Genomic DNA, 23,055 nt, shown 5'->3' with positions numbered 1-23,055 from the left:
CCTAATGTAAACTTGAATAACGGCTATCCCTGTTTGCTCTCTAATTCACAGCGCTTTCTCCTTGTTTCCTAACGTTACGTCTAACCTTTTTCATTTCATCACTCTTTACGCGGTTCTTGACTTGTTTTCGAGGTTATGTGTAAACCTTCAACTTCCTGCCCCGTCTGCTGCGCCGGTGCAATGCAACGATTGCGAACTTTTCAACGACAGCGTTAAACTTTCAGTTAGGATTTCGTAATATCAGCCGTATGCGCTTCAGCCCACTTTTATTCTTTTGTAAGTTTACTTCTCGTGATCACGGTCACCTGTGAGTAAGTGACCTAAATAAAAGCGCTCTTGCGCCAACTCCAAAGGCTCACTGGGAGATCAGGAATTCTTCCCTTGCCAGGCTTTTGAAAATTACCTTTGTCTTCTGACTAGTAGTCTACAACCCTACTCTTACACTTTCGCTGTCAATGTCCTCAATCATTCGTTGGAGTTCGTCCTCATTGTCGCTGAACAGAACCATGTCACCTGCACATCGAAGGTTATTCAGATATTCGTTGTCGATCCTTAATCTGAAGCCTTCCCAGTCTAATGGCCTGATTAGTTTTAGGCAAGCAGCGAATAACCTTGGAAAAATTGTGTCTCCTTTCCTACTGACAGGCAATTTTCTGCTTTTCTGGTGGAGGAGCAGGGAAGCTGTGGAATCTTTGTAGATATTTGCCAAGATACTTACATATGTCTCCTGTAATCATGGATTACGCAATGCCTCCTTGGCTGCTGTAATCTCTACTGAATCAAATGCCTTTTCATATTCTATGAGTCATATAGAGAGGTTGATTGTATTCCGGACATGCCTCAATTATTTTATTTATGACATACACGTCATCCGCTGTAGAATATCCGTTTCTGGAGCCAGTATGTCCTCTTTGTTGATTGAATTCAAGTGCTTCGCAGACTCCATTGGAAATTAGCTTCCTGAATATTTTATACAATACTAAGAGCAAGCTAATGCACCTTTCGTTCTTTATTTTCCTAACGTGTCCCTTCTTATGGATTAGTATAGTTTTGGCATGCTTCTAACTATCTAGCACACTGAGGCATTGCCTATAAAGTACGGCAAGCTTTTGAGGCATATCTACTCCCTGTTTGATTAAATCAGCCGTTATTCCCTTTCCAGTCGCTTTTCCTCGAGAAATGTCCTGCGATCGTCTTCTAACTTCATCGCTAGTGATAGCAGGAGCCCCTGCATCCTGTTTATTTCTACTTCGAAAGAAGGTAGCCGGGCTCTGGGTGCTGTACAGGTTAATATAGAAGTCTGCTCTTTTATTATATCATCGAAATTACAGCTGGCGTTATCCTGCTTATCTTTCGCAGCATACGTCTTGCCTTGTTCTAGGCCAAGTTTTCTTCTCACTAATTTAGGCTACGGTCATTTTGCTGCTTCTTCAATCTTTCCGACGTTATAATTTCAAATATCGCTAACTTTCTCGTTCTTTATCATCTTTGAGAGTTCAGCGAATTCTGTCTCATTTCTGGAGTTAGACGCTGCCATGCTTTGTCGTTTCTTTATTAGGTCACTTTGCTACGTGGTAGGGCTTGCGTACTGGTCGCCTTGATGCCTTGCCTCCGACTTCAATTGCTGCTTCTGAAATCAGTCTAACCTGCCGTGGTTTTTCAGTGGCTATGGTATTGGGCTGCTATGCACGATGGCGTGGTTCAAATTCCGGCCACAGCTGCCGGCTTTTGAAGGGGCGCAGTGCTAAAACACTAGTGCACATGGAGTTAAGCGCACAGCAAACAACCCCAGGTGGTCGAAGTTATCACTGAGCCCCCTCGACCACGTGGCTCATAATGAGATCGTGGGTTCTGGCACGCAAAACCAAATAATTACAGAAAAATATCCTAGTGACGGTTTCATTGAATAATTACCACTATTTTAACTTTATATTCGTGGTCTAAAGCTGCATTTCATTCGGCAAGCTATGGCAATTTGGAGTATGTAGAGCGCCTGAAGTGAATACGTCGCAGAAGAAGTGTGCTGGCGCAACCATACAGCTGCTTTCGAAGAAAGCATTGCTAGGGACCCTTCAGAGTGAGGAAGGTCAAAGGGTTTCACAAGTGGCAATACTTACGTGGAGGATGCCGTTGAATCGACGGAGCGAAACCACGACGGACACTTGCCAGCCTTCGCTATGGAGCATGCTCACGTACGCCGGGCTGTCGGAGCGCTGGCCACCGAGAGTCACATATATGAGCAGGCTGCCATTCCTCGCTGTTCGGAACTGCTTCGTGTGGTCCACCATCAGGTCGAACTTCTCCTTGTCGACTGCGAGTGTGCCCCGTCGGCCCAGCTTATGGTCTTTGGGCGTGCCAAGAGACAGGCTTTCCCACAGAACAACGGTGCAGTAGGTTACCGTGATATTCGTCATCACGTATCGCTCCCAGAGTTCCTGTGTCCTTCATAAAAATATCGCAAGAAACGCCATGAGCTTAAGGCAACTAGGAGTGATAAACAGAGTTACCAAACTGTAAGGGCAACTTTCTTTACTAGCTGAGAATTGGGCTGCGACGCACTGGCGAATTAATGGCTTGAAGCTAGATTTGTCCGTGTGGGTTTCTTTTCTTTGCACATACAGCGTGGCACCAAAGCCCACTTTGTCTAGTCAGAATTCGCGCACGCAGCCAGGGATTCGAGCCAGCAATTTGTTGCTCCGAAACAAAACCAAGCAGTGGTGTTTCACTGGTGTCGCCGCATACATTCGCTACAGAAAGCACATAAAGGAGCCATGTGAATAAAATAGTTTCCAGGAGAGAGCATATGGTTGGCTGCTTGAATCGTTGCCTAACAGCCAGGAAGCGGTGGCATCTGATTCAGCGGCGTCATCGCGTGTGTGCGTTTATTTGACATTTTGTGTATCTGCTTTTGTGGCAATTAAGCCGCTCAGCAAGACCCAAATAAGCCAAGGGCAAGTTATAATAAATACCGAAACAGTTTACAGAATCCACGTCCTTAGTAAGGCAAAAATAAAAAAATAGAAAGAGCTTGCAACAGCTTTGATGCAAGTCATTACGCCAATATCGCAAGTAGCATTTCAACCAAGAAATAAATTCCATTACGGTTGTCCAAGTCACCTCCTGGTGCTCCCAGGTGCTTCATCAGCCCGCTGCTGAAAATCTTCGGTTGCTTGGATCGAGGCCAAAGAGCATGCAGTATCACAGGCAACGTCAACGCCTTCAAACTTAGTAAACAGGAGCTCCACGCGGCTCCAATTTACGACTAATTTTCAGTTTGTGTAGATTTGTTCAATTGCATTTTCCTCTGTGCCCAACGCATCATTTACTCTCCGATGACAAGAAAATCTTTACGTCAAGTTAGTTATTCAAATTCAAATTGTTTCTTAATAGGCTTAACGAATATCGAAATATACATGCTTCGGTGCTAAAAAATCTTAATTATTTTGGGACGTTCAGATGAAAATTCCGGCCCGTATTTCGGCACGATAAGACGAAATTGCATCTACGTGTTAACCAAGTTCTTCTAAAAAGTGTCCCCTGCCTTAGTACAACTGCTTTACCTTCACTTTACTTCCACAGGTCAAAACTATTGTTGCGGCAATATGACATGAGGTGTCACAAACCATTCACTCCAAGTGCCACCACAAAACATTCAACATCAAGCTGTACGCACCGTCACTTGTAGTTCAATGCACTGGTCGATCCTATTAAAGACTCAGAACATTTGCCATTTACGGAGCCTGTTGTTTCCGAACCTAGGCATTGCGACTTACTTGAAAATTCACAATTCCCAAATTTCGCGCGTGGTACAGATAATTTGTTCCGGTACTGCGAAACAACCGAAAACATCTACTTCTCAGGGTTCGTAGAATTCCTAAAAAGGAGGCAGGTTAATCGCAAGCGATCAAAACACGGAATGTGTTATCACCTTACATTGAGGCCGCGATATGTTCAAGAGCTTAGAACGACAGGAAGGTAGACAAGTTGGCCGAGAGTGATGGTGCGCAAAAGTACAGGCGTGCAGGGCACGACCACCAGAAGATTACGAGCGGCATGTATGTCCTTTCCTTTGTGACTATGTTTTCTGTGTCTACATTTCAGTACCAAGTAGCTAATGGTTAATAAATGGTTAAGGAATCAACATGTCGCAAAATGAATTTTCAAATTTTTGCATTCAGGTGAATTTGTCCATTATTCTCCCATTCTTTGCTGCCCGTATTTTACCCACGGCATTTTTTTCTTGTTCGTGCATGTAATAAGATTCTTTCACGATTCTGGATCCAAGCAAGTCATTCCGTTGTAGTCGTAACTATATTTTGCAACTTACTATTTTAGGAAATCCAATGAGAATTTTAATCTGAGTGTTCTCTGATCGCACAATATGCGAATCTTAAAACAGATAAATAGTTATATTTAAAAATTATATTCGTTGTGCAGTTCAAGTTAATCAGAGCTCCTAGAATAAAAAAGCTTTGCTGAAGATCTTTCGCACGAAATAACTGTGTATATTACGAAAAAATATTTGGCTCATTCGTAATGTGTTTCAGAAGAATTAATTGAGTACGTGGAGGGACGGGTTACAGTTCAGTTGCAATACTGAAAAGATTTTGCGCCAAAAAAAAGAACAACACACAAAGGAAAGACGACGACACCACGGGCGCTACCTCAAGAGTTGAGGTAGCGCCTGTGGTGTCGTCGTCTTTCCTGTGTGTGTTTTTTTTTTTGGCGCAAAATCTTTTCAATATGCAAGATCACCAACTAGCCCAGCAGTTAACTCTTCTAAAGTACAGTTGCAAATACGTACGCTACTTTCTAAAATTCGGTTTGGTTGAATTCCGGTTTATCAATGTTGGCGTATATTGAAAGTGGCGCTCAAAGAATCTCACCCAAGGTTTAGGACGCAGATAACCGGTCGGACGAGGGTAGCCGGTTTCCGGTGGGTAGCTATCGGATCACGTGGCGGCAAGGGCGCGCTGTCATTCGAGGGCTGCCAGGCCTCATCTTCAATGCTCAGCACCGTTTTCGGGTACTCGTTGCACATAACTGTGTCATTCACGTCTTCAACACAAGCCTGTTCGCAAAAGTAAGAATGAAATACTGTGGTTTGGCTGAGTGAGCGCAGTAATTATCCTAGCACGACGGTTGGTAAAAATCACAGTGTGTTATACCCTACTTCTGTCTACTGCCAGATTGTCGTGCAGTGCCAAATCGAATGGCGCTCCACCAATGAGCGAGAAGACGTGATCAGCCATTGCCATAAAAAAAAGTGTTTGACCTCATCTGATCTGCCTGAAACAACAGAGGCTCATTAAAAACACTAATCGCAGAGATTGCTTGCAGCACGCGCCGTTTAGTGTTGCCCGCAAAGAGTGGCGTTTCATGGTCAGTTGCGATGTCCATAGGTGACATAATAGTTCACCAGAGATTGCGTCTGGTGTTTGGTGCCGCGGTGAGTTCTAACAACAGGTAGGCCAGTCTTGCGATCGAGGCCGGCAACTTCTGCCAGTCTGAGCATATGGTGCCTCTGAGTATCTTCACAACTGCTTTGATTGAAGCACGTATTGCGGTGTGTCATTCATAATGGCACGGTCGTGACGCACATGGCAAAAACAGCCTTAATATTGTTAAAACACGTTGGCGGGCTGTTTGGCTAGAATCCATGGTAGAGTTTATAAGTGCGACTGGACGAGGACGAAGAAAGAAACAGATATACAGACACAGCGCTTCTGTGTATCTGTTTCTTTCTTCGTCCTCTTCCAGTCGCGCTTATACACTCTACCATGGCTTAATATTGTGCTCATTTCATTGACTTTTTCGTGCATAGCTTTTGGCACTTTACACCTGCTCATTCCCAAGGTAATGTTAAAGTGAAGTGCGGAAACTTTCGTGTCACGGAAGCCAACAGTTCGCAGATGTATATGTGAACCCCTTACGGTTCACGTAAGCGCATGAAGCTCGGCCGTTTCCTGACAGACGCCGTTTCACAGAACAATGGTTCTTAATTCTATGCCAATAAAGCCTTATCCAGAAAGCGTTAGTGTGCAATTATGTGTGATTCAAGCGTGTTTTCACTCACCATTGGGGCTGTCACGTTGATCTTTAGAAGAGCAGCGACGAAATCAGAGCGCCTGTGTGATAGTATCAGTATCGCCGCAGGCACGACCAACAGCATGAACAGCGACGTGCTTAGCACCCAGACATAGTATAGCAAGCCGTGCTTTCCAATATGGCTGCTCTGTTCAACTCTTTCGTCGTCTTCATGCTGGTCGATTATGTTGCAATTGAAAGTAAATCCATTTGCATTGAGAACCACACTTGCTCACGAATGTTTACACATGTGCTTACGTGATACGATTGTAGTTTAGAGTGAGGTAAGCTATTTTGGAGGCTTTTCTTTTTCTCCTACGCAAAGGTGCAATTTTTTATAAGCGAGGACTTAATCAGTAAGTTGCAGGTAAATCAGCTTCGTTAACTAGGTGACGTGATATTATCAGAATAAAATATAAGATGATTTTTATATGCCGTGAAGATTCGGGGACCTTTAGTGACGCTTGACGTGGGACGCACACATACACACACACTGCATAGCGTGGGCAGTAGCACAATTTTGTGGTCATCGGTAACGTTTTATTTCTGTTTCTTAGATGTGATTTCATTCGCCTCAAGCTATTTATCTGGTTCCAGAATGGTTCCCACTAAAGAGTGCAACCAAATGTTTTGAAAACATTCCAGATAAGGGATATTGAATAAACAAAAAATCCGCTTACTTCGCCGACGCTTTCAATGACAGGGCTACGAAGTGAGGGTATCCGATGTGGCGGAGATTCATCGCCCTGTTCACCGGCTGGTGCTACCTGGTCGTTTAAAGAAACATAATAAATATAGAGCAATAGATTATTAAATATAGCTCTTCGTTATTGCTGTTAGTGACCGAAAGCATGGTCTGGCGCACCGATAACGGCCAAATGAGGCGCCTCCTAATAACTGACGTAAATGTTCTCGGAATATTATACCGCTTTTATTTTGTTTTCACGAGTCAGTCAGCAAACGATTACACGGTTACATATTAGGTGAATTACCTAAGGAATGCAATTCTCAGGTGCAACAGCCACTGTTAAGCAGTGAAAGAAAGAAAGTGGCATGAATTATGCAAAATAATCTAACAGGATGGAATCACTGACATAGAGCCGAGCATACTGCATCTGAAGTCTTCAAGCCAACTCAGCTGCTTCCTCGCAGGATAACGAGGCAGATGACGCTACTCCACATCAAATATTGATCAAAATCACACTTTATTCTCCTCCGAGTTTGCAGGGACGCCAGGCAAGAATCTACAGTGGGCTGCTTGACTGGGTCTGCGCTCCTGGTTATATGGCATATGAGTGCAATAGAAGACAGAAATAAGAACTGTAGAGAGTGCACTAAACATCGAAATGAAATGTTCAGACACAAGTGGAATGTAACGCATTAGATAGTATTTCCTTGCGTTCAAGCTCTACGAAGGAAATGTAAGCCCACATGTACGATATTCGGAATATAAAAAAAATTAATAAAATTCAGAGTGCCCTCATGAAACCTCCCTGATTTCAAAATGAACAAAAAAAAACTGATACCGAGAAGCCTGCGGTTTGTTGCATCATGCAAAGTAGGTGAAATTTAACAAAAAAGTTTCGAAGCGATTGTTCTTGTTTTTTGTAAGGAGCTGAATAAATTCCAAATGTGACACCTAAAGGGATAGCCTAAGGTGTGGTGTGGTATGCGGAAACGAAGTCACCCATAGCTGTTTAATAACATTTTGTGCGTGAATTTCTACGCGAACGACCATACTTTTTGAATCCATTATTATGATGCCACAAACTTCAGGTATCACTATATCACAGTTTTTTACTTAATCTTTAAATCAGGAAAGTTTCATGTGGACACCATGTACAAAGAGCTAGATACCCCTCATACACAAAAAGAAAAAAAAAATATGGTCGTGTGAGAACTCGCCTGATTAAAAAGTGCATTCGTTAGATTATAATGAAAGAAAACGAAACACGAACAATAAGTATTAATGAAATAAAGAATAGAATTTGCAATAGTAGCACATTGGTAATGGAACGTCATTGTGTATTTTCGCTTTTTCATATAATCGAGCTGCACGCTCATAGGGTTTTCTCTTTTTGTTTCCATGGTTACTATGCAGGAAGGCCCGAGTTTCACGAAGTTCGGAATCTCCGCGAGCCCTGGTGACGCCCGCGGATGAATGAGCAATACCAAGACAAAGTTCAACCCTCGGCACTCCTCCAGTGTCATTGGCTTCTCTAGATTGACTCATTGTTTATCATTACTTGGGTTTTATTACCTCATGGGGAGCCTAAAACGGATACACGTTGTCAAAGCATCGCTCCCGTCTTTCATTTCTTTATCGTTTGTTTATCCCGAAGTGCAGTTATAAAAAAAATACTTTAACGTATTCGAAAGAAAGAAAATGTTGACGTAGGAACGCACCGCGTCTGCACCATTCGCAATCGACGGTGGATACACAGATAATGCCCGAAAGAGGAGATACGCCTATGATGCGCCCCAGAAAGATCCGGCAAGCGGCTTGAACCGAATGTTTAGATAGATAGCTGGACAGTCGTGGTATTGCGATATTTTGTTGGTGACAACTAAGGGCCACATGCACATAGCATCGCCCAGTTTTCAATGTTTGAAACAAGAAAGCGGCGTGCGCAGGGTGCGCTCGTGTTCATATACGTGGTTTTATCTTTGCGTATCATTGTCTGCAGCTTTCGCGCGTTCCGAACTATCTTTGTTCGCCGACTGCCGTTGAACAAAGCCAAGCGAGCGAAAACGTTCAGACGTCCTGCATAGAACCCCCGATCGCTCAAAAGTCCTGGTAGGCAATTTTAACTGCTTGTGCACCCGCGACACTTGTTTTTGAATATGGTACCCAGTAGCTACTTTTTTTTGCACGAGGTCAGAATGGGAGCGAGGAGAATGAAAGATATATGGCTATTAGAGTAAGGCCATGATTGTTTTTCTTGTCTAGTGATTCTTGGGCAGCACTGTCAATGGGAACGCCTGCAATACGTAACGACACAATCATCACCCGTCTTTTCTTCAGTTGCTTCTTGACGCAGACCTGTGCTTCCTGCCTACTTCTTCACCCAGCAGTCTGTTCTGCTTCCATACTACTAGACAGAGTGTTGATTTGAAAGATTAGAAACCCTGTCTAGGAATTATACAGTGGCCAAATTGGCGAGGCTTATTTGCAAGAATGGTCAATCGTTAGCCAGTAAAGTGTGTAAGCAGTTGTTGGTTGGCTTGGCCAGCGCTTCTTCTCTTATAAAGCGTCCTAGCGAGCGAATTAAGTGTGGATGTGGACCCAGACCCCAGATAATGAAGTCATTTCAATGGAGCACGGAGATTGCCTTTCCGACTTTTTATTTCATATTGCTTGCGTTGAATGAAGGTCTTATAGGCATTCAAACTCTTTAATAAGCACTGACCAGCCTCGAAACACTCATAGTAATTTAAATTTCTACGAGCCTGCATTGGTTTCGTCTGCCGGTAGGCGTAGATGTCATGTCGTCGTGGCACAGATGGTGGTCATGCGGTACGTACTTAGCGACGTGCTGACACACGTTCAAGCTTGCCTGGTCTGCTTGCTTTTTTTGCTAATTCGCAACATCTCCTTCCGTATTCTCGCAGCAATTGTGAAGTGCTCGTTAGGCCGCTTTTGGTCGTTCACGGACAAAAAAAGATATTGGGACGATCGTTTGGAAGAACAACAGCATTGTGCTTTTGAGCCCCTAAGGACCACTTTTTCGGCTAATGGTGGTCAGCGAACGACATGGTTCGCATCCACCGCAAGCACCATGTTGAGCCATTACCAGCACGTTGTATTGCTCGAAAACCGTGGTGCTTGTGTTTCTGCATGTTCCGAGCAGCCCATGAATTTGAGTTTTCAATTTAAAACGCGTTAACTTTAGAATGTACACCTTTCTTTTTAATGATAATGGTAAGCTACCAGTCCGGATCTGACAATGTCTGCCGAATGCGCTCCAACCCATTTTTATTCTTCTGTAAAGTTCCTTCTCATGATCAGGGTTCCCTGTGAGTAATTGACCTAGGTAACCTACTCCTTCACACACGCTAGAGGCTGAATGGCGACACTGAACTCTTGTTACCTTGATTGGCTATTTATAATTATATTTGTCTTCTGCATGTTAATATTCGACCTTACTCTTATTTTATCGCTGTTAAGATCCTCAATCATCTGTAGTAACCCGTGTGCAGTGTTGCTGAAAGGACAATATCATTTGAAAACTGAAAGTTTCTGAGATATTTGCCGTCGATCCTTACTTCTATGACTTCCCAGTTTAATAGCTTGAATACTTCTTCCAAGCACGCAGCGAATAAGATCGGAGAGGTTGTGGCTCCTTGTCGGACCCTTTTCTTTATTGGTGTCTTCATATGTTTCTTGTGGAGGATTAAGGTAGCTGTGGAATCTTTCTTCATATTTCCTAAAATATTTATGTACGCCTCTGTACTCGTTGAATATGTAATGCCTATATCGCTGCTGGTATCTATACTGAATCAGATGCCTTTTCGTAATCTGTGAATGCCATATAGAGAGGCTGATTTCACTCTGCGGATTTCTACTGGTTCTGCATATGGGGCAGAAAGTTGAAGACTGACAAAGAAGCTCGAAAACAAATTAAGGTCCGCGCAAAGAGCGGTGGAACGAAGAATGTTAGGCGTAACTTCAAGAGGCAGGAAGAGAGCGGCGTGGATCAGAGAGCAAATAGGGATAGCCGATATTCCAATTGACATTACGAGAAAGAAATGGAGCTGCACAGGTCATGTAACGCGTACGTTAGGTAGCCGATGGACCATTATGGTTACAGAATGGGAGCCAAAAGAAGGGAAGCGCAGTCGAGGACGGCAACTAGGTGGGGGAATGAAATTAAGAAATTTGCAGGCGCTACTTCGAATCGGCAGGAGCAGGACAAAGGTAATTGGAGATCACAGGGAGAGGCCTTCATCCTGCGATGGACAAAAAATAGCCCGTTGATGATGAAACCCAGGGCATTCTTTATGTTTGTAAATTTGGAAAGGGACTACAGCTGACCTGACCAGCTGGAGATTGTAGGAAAAACCACGTAGCCTGACGCATGGGGAGCTATGACGTAAGAGTATTCCATTGTTATTTTATTCCAATCTCATGACCTCAAATTTGCGTAATCGCCGAAGTAAGCGTAGGCGGGAACCTACAACGTTTTCTGACGAGGCCCAGTCGGTCCATTTTGTTCGGTTTTCAAACGAAATAAATTTACCTAAGGGGGCAGATTTTCCTTATCGCCCTCGCTGGCGAGAGGCGAAGAGTGCTCATTAGTGGAAAGGATGTGAGCCGGGCGAAGCTAGCGGCCAAGCAAGAAGGGTTTTACCGGGGTCTCCGAGAGGTTAGAACGGCGCTAGCACCACTCCGGCGTCACGTAACGTAGGCAGGGTGGAGGGCAGTGGATACGGAACCTCCGATTAGTCTCAGTTATCTTGCTTAGCTTGCTGTTGCTCCTCGGCGATCACGGCCGTGTGCAACGAGGCGATGAAAATGCCGCCAAAATAAATCCTCACAATAGTCGGCACAGTGACGTCGTCCACGCAACAAAAAGTCTCGGCAACATTATACTGCGAGGAGGGGGTGAGAAATGGCAGCAACAACTGGATCAGAAGAGAACGTTCAGCCTTCAGCACTGTGAAACGACACCACAATTAACGGCTGTGCTAATATTTACTCCGAGAGGTACTCTTTTATTGTGGTGTGCGCGATTGGCTGTCGGTTCAGTGAGACAGTCAGCATTGATAACCTAGTAAGATAGAAACTGGCAGTGTTTATTGCTCCCCAGAAACCTTCGAATTTAATAACGGAAGCATTATACAACGAATACATGCATTATCATCAAAATACCATTATTGCCTTGACAAGCATGTCTTCAGAGGCTTGCTAGTAGATATCTTGCATTTGAACGATCCACGGGCAATTCAGCGACGTAACAAAGCTATTCGCTTATTTAGATAATCATCTTCGGTAGCAACTGCACGACTTTTCTTAGAAACGCCGTAGAGCAACTTCATTTTCGGCATAAGCAGATGAAGAAGCGTGCGCTATACTGAAAGCAGAATTGTTTTACAACCCTTCCACGTAAAAGCGGCTGGATTGCATTTGGAATTAAATTTAAGTACTTCGATTTCTAAAGCCGTAGTGACATAACTCTTGATTACGATTCAAATTTATGTCACTCAGCTTGCATAAGACAGCAGCCGCTGTACAAAACTGTGATCAGCACTACGAGTTGTGTTACCGTTACTTGCGCATACGCAGCAGTGCGAGATGAACTGAGGTATCGGACTCAGGTGTAAATTCGATAGAGGAGTATTGCATTTTCCGGGATGAAGTGAGAAACTGGGAATGGGGGTATATAACGAGGTGAGCAAACAAATTTTTACGCAACTTACGCAACTGCCATTGAGCGTTAACGTAAAGCATTTAGCTTCACTTTATTTCGCTCAGAATACACGCCGATTGTCGCTTGACATTCCGGTTCGAATTTCATTTTATCATACCCAAGTAAATACATTCTCGCCACAGCCAGAATCACAGCGATCGTCGACCAGCGATCTTCTATTCCACTCTAAACGGAGCAGTCTCCGGCAATTGAAGAAATGCATGCACTTTTGTTCGCATGGCATTGCATGTTTAGTCCGTAGACGTCCCTTGCCCGCACTGAGTTGTGGCCATCTTGTCATGTAATGTCACAGAACGGCAAGAACACATGAAATAGGCACGAATGGAAAGTTTTATCCAATAGCGGAGGCATACCGGAGAGAAATGTGTACTTTAGATTTTTTCACACGTTCCCCTAAGATAGGGAGCTTTCGTGGTTTTCGTGATGTGTGACAGACAGGTGATGTGGGCGCAGCATCAATACTTTTTTTTCACCAGTCACGGAGGGTTAATGGCGGAACATAAACAGAAACGGATTTGAATAGCTTTTGGTTATAGGGCGCCTGATCCCCAACACGGTCTGCGATAGGGCTACGTGGTGTTCCACAGAATTACGTGCACATCAGATAGCGCAACGAGACAAGGACGAGAAGGAATGACGAAAAGCGGCTATTTTGTCACCATCAGTGCTCGCCGTCTCAATTTCTTGTCCAAGATCCTGTTGACTGCTGCGTTGTGCAATATCTTGTATAATCTCATAAGGACTGTTCATGTTTACTGTTGAACAAGCGCGTGGTGCTACCATGAAGTTGGTACTCATCCCCGCCCTCTTTCTATGTGTTTGTCTCGCGTGGAACAGTATCCCAGTCTCTTTTTGCTTGTCAAAAAAGTTAGTGAAATGTTCAGTGAGTTTGGTTGCGGCTCTGGCAGCATAATAGTAATTAATAGGACCAAATGATAGTTAAAAGCAGCACCTTTCGGGAGAAAGCTTCCGGATTCGGCCCAGGTGTCACATCACTCGAGCCCATGTGTTGGCTTCGGGGGATTGAAGCCAAGCCTTGGCTGCCTTGAGCCGGCATGCTTCGTCGCTCTTTCGGCGCGTCAGGAAGAGTGGCTCGTATGCTGGTAGCGTCCTGCTCCGAGAGGAGGGAGAGGAAATGAAGCGTGGCTCGAGATAAGGGCAACGAACAAAAAGTGTACGAAACATGAAGCCAGCGAGAAAAAAATGACGAAACAACCGCAATCGCTATACAATAATTCATTTAGCAAGATTTGGGAAGTGGTTATTTGTAGCACAATGTGTGTAATTTTTACGGGTGCCGCACCCCATTCTACTACTGTGTTTTACCCATAGGTGGGAGCCAAGCAGTTAAGTCAAGCTCAAGTCTAAGTTCGCAACCCGGTGCAGTAAATTCACTAAAACCAACTCTGCTTGGCGCAGCGTCTTGAATGACGGCACCTGTTTCTTTTCGAACACAACTGTAGCATCTCAAGGACACCGCCTCAAAACGCTAGCTGTCATGTGGGAGGAATTCGAGAATGGCCCCCTTACAACCATACCACCATGCAGTACCACAAGGTGGCACTCTAACACCGGTTGTAACACAGGCACCCATCATATGACTGTATGGTGGTACTCTACTATGGGTGGTACTAGCACCTGTGGTACGGTACCGTCAGTACCGCCTGCCTTACCGCACGCAGGTACCGTAGCACCATGCAGTTTTTAGACCTAATTTTGAGCGTGCTTTCTGCGGAATCAGTCAGACACTGTTAGACATGAAAAATCATGGTCAGTTCACAAAGGAAGATATAGGCACCAATAGTGGCCATTTCCAATGATAGCAAAAAACGGAACGTAAAGAAAAAAGTGCTAAGAATGCATAGGACGAAAGCCTTGCAATATTTCATATATAGTGGAAGGAATCTCCTAGACAAAACTCAATGCAATGACGCAGAACATCCTCAAAAATTTTGCACTACACAACAAATAGCAGAAGCACAACCCTGCCGTGCGTTGTAGCCTGACCCTATACTCACCGTTTTTTTCATATTGCTAACCTAAAAGAAAGCACGAATTTCGTGATCGTGAGCATAGTTAGGCTTTATTGCGCGCGATATTGTCACTAAGAGTAGCCATGCTGCGCTGGCTATTCCTAAACATTGCGCTTCCACAGACAAGGTTGTTTTAATCCGATTTCCGTGTATAAGCAGTAAGGCTTACTATAGATACTGTAGGTATGCCAATATAGATTCGCAAGTTGGCTAATGTTGGCTATGGTGAATGGGCAAGCTATTTTGAGGTTGGACTCGTTATATAGGAACACATGCACGCACATAACCCCTCCCCCCCCTCAACACACACACTCAAGTACTCGCACTGCAGCCAATTTTATTCTGAACTCAAGACACTCACCAACAATTTTCGCCACAGAGCTTGATCGCCACGTTCTCCTCGTTGTTCAGTCTCGGGAATATCGAAATACGCCTTCTTTTTCGGAGAATCTAAGGACGTTGGAGCAGTTATATAATTTGATGTGAAGCCTTTGCTGCTCACATCACTAAATACTTCATTGTCTTGTACCTTTCGCGTCTCGTCATCGACAACGTCATAAGTCCCGCTGCTGTGAGGTCTATCAGAGAGTTGCGCTGGAGAGCTTCGTTTTGTGTTTCGTAGTCGCACCTCGGGTCCTGTAGTAGCGGGCTGCCCTCCCAGTCCATATGCAGTCGGACCTGCATCCATGTCATAACTGCCGCTGTTCGAAGGGCCATAGGCGTTTTGCGCTTCAGAGTTTAGTTCTGCATTTGATTCCTTTCGTCGAACGGCTGTAGCTTTGTGTAATCCCTCTTCATATTCAGTAAAACGGTCATCTACGTCGTAACTCCCACTGCCCCGAAGGCGGTCCACGTATGGTGCTGCAGGGCTGCGTTCTGTATCGGACCGTTGCTTTCGCAGGGGTGCAGCAGCAGGCTGTCCTCTTTGTCCATATTTAGTCAAACGGGCACCTGGTTGTGATGTCCTGCAAAAATAAATATTCGACAGGTGCCAAGGATTTAAACTCACCGCCAGTTGATTATTGAGGAACCAAGAAAATTTGTTTGATGCATGCAGAGTGTGTGTTGCAGATAAAGCAGACACTAAACTTGGGAGAGTTTGCAGACGCCGAACCACTCACGTGTGCATAATAGAGGTAAGACGATGAAGCATATTAACACGCAGAGGATGTTAACCTTGATTAGCAAAAGGGCGATTGCATTTGAAGCCATTTCTGCGTATCCGGGAAATTGAAGAAAATTGACGCAGCTGTTCTTGGTTACCAGGTATAGTGGATATTCTGTTGTGCCTAGAATGAATGACCTAAGGTAAGTCTTGTGGAAGCTAGATGAGTATGATTACGTGTTATCAAATTTACACAGAAAAAGTACTGCCACTGCTTGGAGAAGCTCCCTGTAAAATAAATACTGGTTAGTGACGACCCTGCAACCAAATTTTTTTTTCTGTTCACCATCGGCGTAAACTCAGTTCCCCAACTGCATGCTTGTGTGAACATCTTGTGGACACTTAGAGAATAACGTTGGGCTAGGTTGTCGGAATTCCAGAATTGAGATATACTTCACTAGCGCCAAGAAAGACGTAGGACGTGAAAGACTGCAAATTCGGACACGCGCCAGTGTCGAGGCCACAAGGACATTGACCATGCTCCGTGCCATTGCTGGCAATATAGCACCATGCTGCTAGCAGGAAATTCATGACCTTGCTGCCACCACACTCATTTTTTGTGGGCAGAAACAATAAAAACATTTCTCAGGGCCTGGGGCTGAAATGTGGATTCAGTCTGAGCCAGCCAGGCAGCGCTTTTTTGCTTACTAGTCAGGGTTGACTTTACTCCTTCACTTATATACGCCATCAGTCAGAGACTGAGGTGCCACTTTCCCATGGTGTCTAATACCGACCAATAATAGTGGGCCCTTCATACAGCAGGATTGACGTCTTCTGTTTCATTCAACTATTCATCAACGAGGAGGCACAGATTTCGGTATCAGAGATGACTGAACACGTATAAAAGTAGAATGCGCTTACCAGGTGCTCGGTTTGTAGACTTTCATAGGCAGATTCTCGTTACCGTCTGCCTCGGCATCAGGGGAGATTATTGTGTTTTCCTCACTTCTAGCCATCTTGCAGCGCTCACAACGTGGCAAAGGTTAGGTCGTCTTCTTCTTTAGCTTCTACCCTCAGAACTCCGAACCCATACCTTGGCCAGCATGTGAAATGCATGTGAAGGATAATTATAAACAACCAATTCTTCATAATCGACCTTATTATTAGTAACAAACATCCTTTATAGACCGTAAGTGTTTAGTTCGCGCTTCAGCTGTCGCCTTATTGGGGCCCTAAAACGTAAAACTGTTCGAATATGCTTTTATTCCAAACTCCTGACGTCAAATTTGCGTAACGGCCGATGCAAGGATCGGGCGGTCACCCACAGGGTTGTCTCAACAGACTAATCAAATGCTCTCTTCGTTCATAGGAGGTCACTTTTGTTTGCTTCAAAACGAATAACTTTGCCTGCACTGAGCGGCTTGTCTTATCTAACTGGCTGACAAGAGGCGAGGAGCACGCTCAAGTGGAGAGGGATTCGATGGGGCCGAGCGACTGCACTGAAAGTCGATAACCGGATGAAGAAGGCGGTGCCGGCGTTAGCGGTTGGTCCGCTTTGCCTTACTTAGCTCGCGCTGGCTCGTCGAAAACGGCAGCGGCATGCAACGGAAACTTAAGAACGACGCTGAAACAGATCCTACGCAAATGAAGATTTGACAGAACGAGGTTGTAAACGTGCCGAAAGTGTTCGAAAACGTTGCATGGCCACGCAAGAAGTTTTATTATACGCAAACAAGCCCATGCTTTCCAGCAGGTGCGAGTCACCAGTGTCTGAGCGATCGGTGGCAGCCATCTTTTATTCCTTTTGGAACGGGGCAGCCTTCTGCTATTCAGAAGAAAATTCAATTTTTTTCTGCATATTACTGCATCTTTATCGCGTACACGTAACTTTGAAGCGTGAGTTCTTCCGGTTTGATGACACCGCGTGGCAGGCAAGTGAAGTGGGTGCAGCCCGAAAACTTTTGACCAATAGGCGAGGGCTAATGGCGAAATGGGGTAGAATTATAAATAACCATTCTTTTTTGTTCTATCAAACCATGCATAATCAATGTGAACTTATCATATCATGTGGGGAGCTATCACGGTTTTCGTGACGTCGCGTGACAGACAAGTTAAGTGGGGATGGTCCAAAGAAGTTTTGATCAATCATGGAGGGATGATTGCAGAATTGGAATATAAAATTTTGAAATAGTTTTACGTTATAGCTCCCTTGGTCTTATATTTCGACTCTGGCGCTCCTTTATATTTAGTGAAATACCACTGCTCCCAGCAGTCTATCATTCCTAAAGGGGCTTAGGACCTGCCGTGGTTGTTCAATGGCTATGGTGTTAGGCTGTTGAGCACGAGGTCGCGGGATTGAATCCCGGCCATGGCGGCCGCATTTCGATGGAGGCGGAATGCGAAAACACCCGTGTATTTAGATTTAGGTGCACGTTAGAGATCCCCAGGTAGTCGAAATTTCCGGTGTCCTCCACTACGGCGCGCCTCATAATCAGAAAGTTGTTTTGGCACGTAAAACCCCATAATTTAATTTTTTAAAGGGGCTTAGGACCCCTTTTTTGTCGTAGTGGAGAAAGGCATTTCAAGTGAAATTAGGCTATTTCAGAAATAGTTCGCCGCAAAAAGTACATCTATGCGTTCAGCAGAAGCGCAGTTAATTGCAATCAAGCACGACATCTGCTGTGCTTCCGTTTCTTCAACGCCTTGCAGTGCTAAGGCTGCGGCGCAGTGGGGCGTACCCACAACGCTCCGCCTTCTAAATTTCACCGTGGCGCGCATTTCAAATTTCGTTTTGGATGTTAACGTAGACGTCACCACTTCCGCTTTTAGTGCCTACGACGCGCTAAACATTAAACAAGCGTGGTTGTCGTCAGCGATCCGCAGTGCGCTTTGCCAGTGGACTCGTAGCGGCACCTCGCGGCGGCCGCGGTATCTATGCCATGCACCCGACCGGCGCTCGATGTCAGCTATCGACGAATAGCAGTCGTCTAAGGGAATGACGAAATAGTGCGTCCGTTGACGAAATAGCGAGTCTGCAAGAGAATGAGGATAGGCCTTCAGTTGACAAGAGAGTGTTTGAGAGAAAACTCATTTCGCGATCCGCTTGCTAGCTGCACGTCCGGCGTACGACAGCAAAACTTGGTTGAGATGTTCACAGCAGCGTTTGCCACCCGCGGACTTTGGTATTTCACCAAGCGCGAGGGTAAGTCAGGCCTTCTTATGCATACTCCTAAAGGATGACAACAAAAAGGTGTCAGTATTAAACTATATATTCTGTCACGAGCGGACGACAAATACGCCAAAACTAACAGTATTAGTCCTAAATATATGGGGCCTTTCTTATTTCAGATAATATTCATCCTACAATAATTTTATACTGCCTGCTTCTTTTGTCCATACCATGTAGAAAGTAATGGTTTTACATTGTTAACAAGTACAAGAGATATTGACGAGGTATAATGAGAGATTGTATTTCAGTTTCTTATGAAGAGTTATTTTTATCATAACATGACAATCCCGGAAAGAAGAAAAATTTGTGTTTTCGGTTCGTGGGGGCATAAACCACCATCGAAATCGAGGTCTGTATTTATTTATATATATGTTGATTTATTATGAGCTCCTAAACTAACACAGTAGCACCATCACGCTGTCCTATCAGCTCAAATGTCTAATCTGCTCTGGGTGGATAAACATTGTCAGTTTAACCCAAAGGGCGAAGCACTGACTGCGGTAGCAAGGCTTAGCGTTGCGGTCGAGCTTCTTGGAAGCTGCTGCCCGACTGACACAGACGCGGCGTACACGGTTGCGACAAAATTTCTGGCACCCTTTGAAAGCTTTAAAACGCAGCGTACAGCTTGTAGTGACAACGCCCAGGCGCCCCTACGTTGCCCATGGCGGCCTTGTTATGTTTCGCCTACGACGCGCGGTATAGCCGGCGCGGATGCAACAGACGCTGGGGCTTCGTTCAAAGCGGCAGACATTTTGGCCCATTCGGCGCCGCTGCTACGCCTCCCCGCCAAGCGCGTCCAGGCATGTTCCAATGCCACGTGTCTTCGTGTGCGTGTGTGTGTGTGTGTGCATGTTGGTGCCCACGCTTGTCGAAGCGCGGCAGCCGGGGAGAGGAGCTCCCCCAACTGTGAAGCGAGGAGGTCTGACCAGCGCCGGCCCGGCGGATGCGTCACCTACTCTTCCCAACGTGCCCGAGCGGCGCCGGCCCGGCGGATGCGTCACCTATTCTTCCCAACGTGCCCGAGCGGCGCCGGCCCGGCGGATGCGTCACCTATTCTTCCCAACGTGCCCGAGCGGCGCCGGCCCGGCGGATGCGCCACCTACTCATCCCAACGTTCCCGAGCGGCACAGTCACGTGCGCGTCTATAGAGGCGTTCCTTCTTGCCCTCAACTGCGAGAGTATAAAAGCAGCTGCCCCCGGACGCCAAGTGAGAGGCTCCGATTTCTTCTGTTGAGTAACGCGCACTCCCGTCTATCTATTTCGGTCGACCTGACCGCCCGCTCTTATGCTATGCTTGAATAAACAAGTTGTTCTGTTACCAGTCGACTCATGCTTTGCCGGGACCTTCGAATGCTTCCAGTTGTACCCCAGGCCGCCAGGCCAACGCTACCCTTGGGGCTTGCGACCCAGGTGCAACAACGCGCGTCAGCGCTGAGGTTCCCAACAACTGTCTGCCAGCGGTGGGATCGCGACAACGGAGGCCAGCAGCGAAGATATGCAGTTGACTGTATGCTGAGCAGCACAACGACCATCCGGGAGCAGTGCAACGAGCCCTGTGTGATGACTGGTTGCCTGCAGCGGAACGACTGCGCTGAATTCTTGGCTGCGAGGTTTGGTGAGTGCGGGACTTTCTTCTTCTGAGTTTTGCCAGGCTTTTGTTAGTGTCAGAAACAGAGCTGGTAATTGTGGTTGTCGTTGCTGCCGGGTTAGTTTGCGGCAAGACAATAATAGGCAGTAGAGAAAGCAGCATTCAGAGCAGCCATGGATTTGAAGTCGTTGCGCAAACCGAAATTGCTGGAGCTTGCAAGAGAGTTGGGTCTGGATGTCTCAGACAAACTCAGAAAACCAGAACTGCTGAGGGCTATTCTTGAGTTAGAAGCTGAGGATGACGAGCTGTCGGAATGCCTTGAGACCATTGAGGAGAGGGAGACTGCAAAAAGACAGGAGCGCGAACTTAAAGAGCAAAAAGAGAAACAGGAGCGCGAACTTAAAGAACAAAAAGAGAAAGAAAAAGAAGAGCGCGACTACGCTTTGGAAATGAAGCGTCTCGAGGTAGAGTTGGAACGCGCTCGTAATGGAAGTCAGGCACACGGTGCAGGAGGAGGAGGAGGAGGGGAAACATTTATTAAAAAGAAAGGACAAGCAGGTGTCTTTCTGCTTGTGCGGGAGGCGCCCTTAGTCCAGGGCTCCTGCGGCTCTTGCTGTCTCCCGGGCCCGCCGCACCAGTTGCTGCTGGTTACGAGGGTCCGAACTGGTCAGCACGGCCTCCCACTGCTCGGGTGTGGGGTTGGGTATTTGCGGGGCCGCCTTCACGTTGGGGCACGCCCATGTGGTGTGATATAGGGAGGCGTAATCATTACAAAGGGGACATTTGTATGAATATAGTGTAGGGTGTATTGCGTGTAGTCTGCTTAGATGGGGGTATGTGTTGGTTTGTAGTTGTCGCCATGTTACGGCGTCTTCACGTGAGAGGGTCTTGTGTGGAGGCGGGTATTGTCGTCTGTTCAATCTGTGGTGTTGTAGTATGGCGTTGTATTGTAAAGGTACGGGCTCCATGGAGGCGGCCGTATCCCTCTCTTGTGGCGCCCGGGAGGCATGAGCTCGGGCTACAGCGTGCGCATGCTGATTTCCACGGAGGGACTCGTGTCCTGGAGTCCACACTATTTCAACGTCCGGCAATTGGGAGGCTTGTTTGAGGAGTCGGTGGGCTATTGAAGATATTCTGCCTCTCGCGTAGCTACGGCAAGCTGCCTGGGAGTCAGTAATGATTGTGACGTACTCGTTGGTCGGACTAGAGGTGATGGCCAAGGCGATGGCTGTCTCCTCCGCTACGAGGGCGCTGGCAGTGCGGACCGTCATCGAGACCACCTCTTGTAGGTTACAGTCGACAACGCTGGCCGTCATGGCTGCCTTTTGGGGGTACTGCGCGGCATCTGTGTATAGTGTGGTGGGGAGACTGCCATATTTTGTCTGTAGAGTTTTTGCGCGAGCTTGGTGACGATCGGCATGATGTTCCGGGTGCATGCTTCTGGGGATAGGGGCTACCTTGATGTGTTCCCGGAAGTTGGGGGCCAGATGAATTGCTTGTTCGTGGCCTTTGCCGTGTGTGGGGTAGCCTAGGCGCGCTAGGACTGTCCTTCCTGTTGGTGTGAGGGCTAGTCGTTCTCGTTGGCTTGTGAGGTGGGCGTCTATAATTTCTCTTATAGTATTATGGACTCCTAGGGCTTCAAGCTTGAGTGTCGCTGTTCCTGGTGGTAGGCCGAGCGCTTGCTTGTAGGCTTTCCGAAGAAGTACGTCTAATTGATCAAGTTCCTTGGGAGTGAGGGGCAAGTACGGGGCAGCGTAGGCAATGCGGCTGATTATCAGGGCCCGGACGAGCTGTATTATGTCGTCTTCTTTCAGTCCGTATTGTCTGGTGGTGATACGGCTGACCATTCGCATGATTTGGAAGGTGGTCTGCTTGAGACGTTGGATGGTGTATGCGCCTCCGCCGTCCTGTTGTATGTGGAGTCCTAGAATGCGGACGCGGTTTACTGTGGGTATTTCTTTGTAATGGAAGTCAGGCACACGGTGCAGGAGAACGAGTATTGTTCAAAATGACTGACCTGATGCGGCCGTTTAAGCTTGGAGAGGACATTGGTTTGTTCCTGGTTAACTTCGAGCAAACGTGCGAGAAGCAGGGGTTCTCTCGGGAAACGTGGCCACAGCGCTTGCTCACTTTGTTACCCGGCGAGGCGGCCGACGTAGTCGCTCGCTTGAATAGAGAGGAGGCAGAGGATTTCGACAAAGTGAAATCGAGTCTGCTAAAAAAATACAGGCTATCAGCGGAGGCGTTCCGTCGGAAGTTTCGGGAAAATGAGAAAGGCAAAAGTGAGTCATATACAGAGTTTGCCTACAGGCTTATGTCAAACATGCAGGAGTGGCTCAAAGAAGAGAAAGCGTTTGGTGACCACGAGAAAGTTCTGCAGTGTTTCGGGCTAGAACAGTTTTATAGTCGGTTACTTGAGAACGTGCGGTACTGGGTATTGGATAGGCCAGACGTTTGTACGGTGGCTAAAGCCGCTGAGCTAGCCGAGGAGTTTGTGACGCGTCGGGCTCGCGGAGCTAAGGACGGTCAAAAGGGTGAATTTGGCTCGAAGTTTGAGAGGCCGAAGTTCACACCCATGAGAG

At 46.3% G+C, this 23,055-nt stretch overlaps 1 protein-coding gene across 1 annotated transcript; it reads right to left on the bottom strand.

Annotated features, from left to right (window-relative positions):
- Nucleotides 1-2,061: 2,061 nt before the first annotated feature.
- On the bottom strand, nt 2,062-16,672 carry LOC142591421 (uncharacterized). Its single transcript, XM_075703749.1, has 6 exons — nt 16,578-16,672; nt 14,913-15,516; nt 13,471-13,629; nt 4,887-5,071; nt 2,118-2,442; nt 2,062-2,070 (listed from the first exon to the last, which is right to left on the bottom strand). Exons 1-6 carry the CDS (start codon nt 16,670-16,672, stop codon nt 2,062-2,064), a joined length of 1,377 nt encoding a protein of 458 aa, XP_075559864.1.
- Nucleotides 16,673-23,055: the final 6,383 nt, after the last annotated feature.

This window comes from Dermacentor variabilis, chromosome 8, assembly GCF_050947875.1.
Source record: "Dermacentor variabilis isolate Ectoservices chromosome 8, ASM5094787v1, whole genome shotgun sequence".
NCBI classification, from domain to species: domain Eukaryota; kingdom Metazoa; phylum Arthropoda; class Arachnida; order Ixodida; family Ixodidae; genus Dermacentor; species Dermacentor variabilis.
This window is presented reverse-complemented; position numbering and strand designations above follow the sequence as displayed.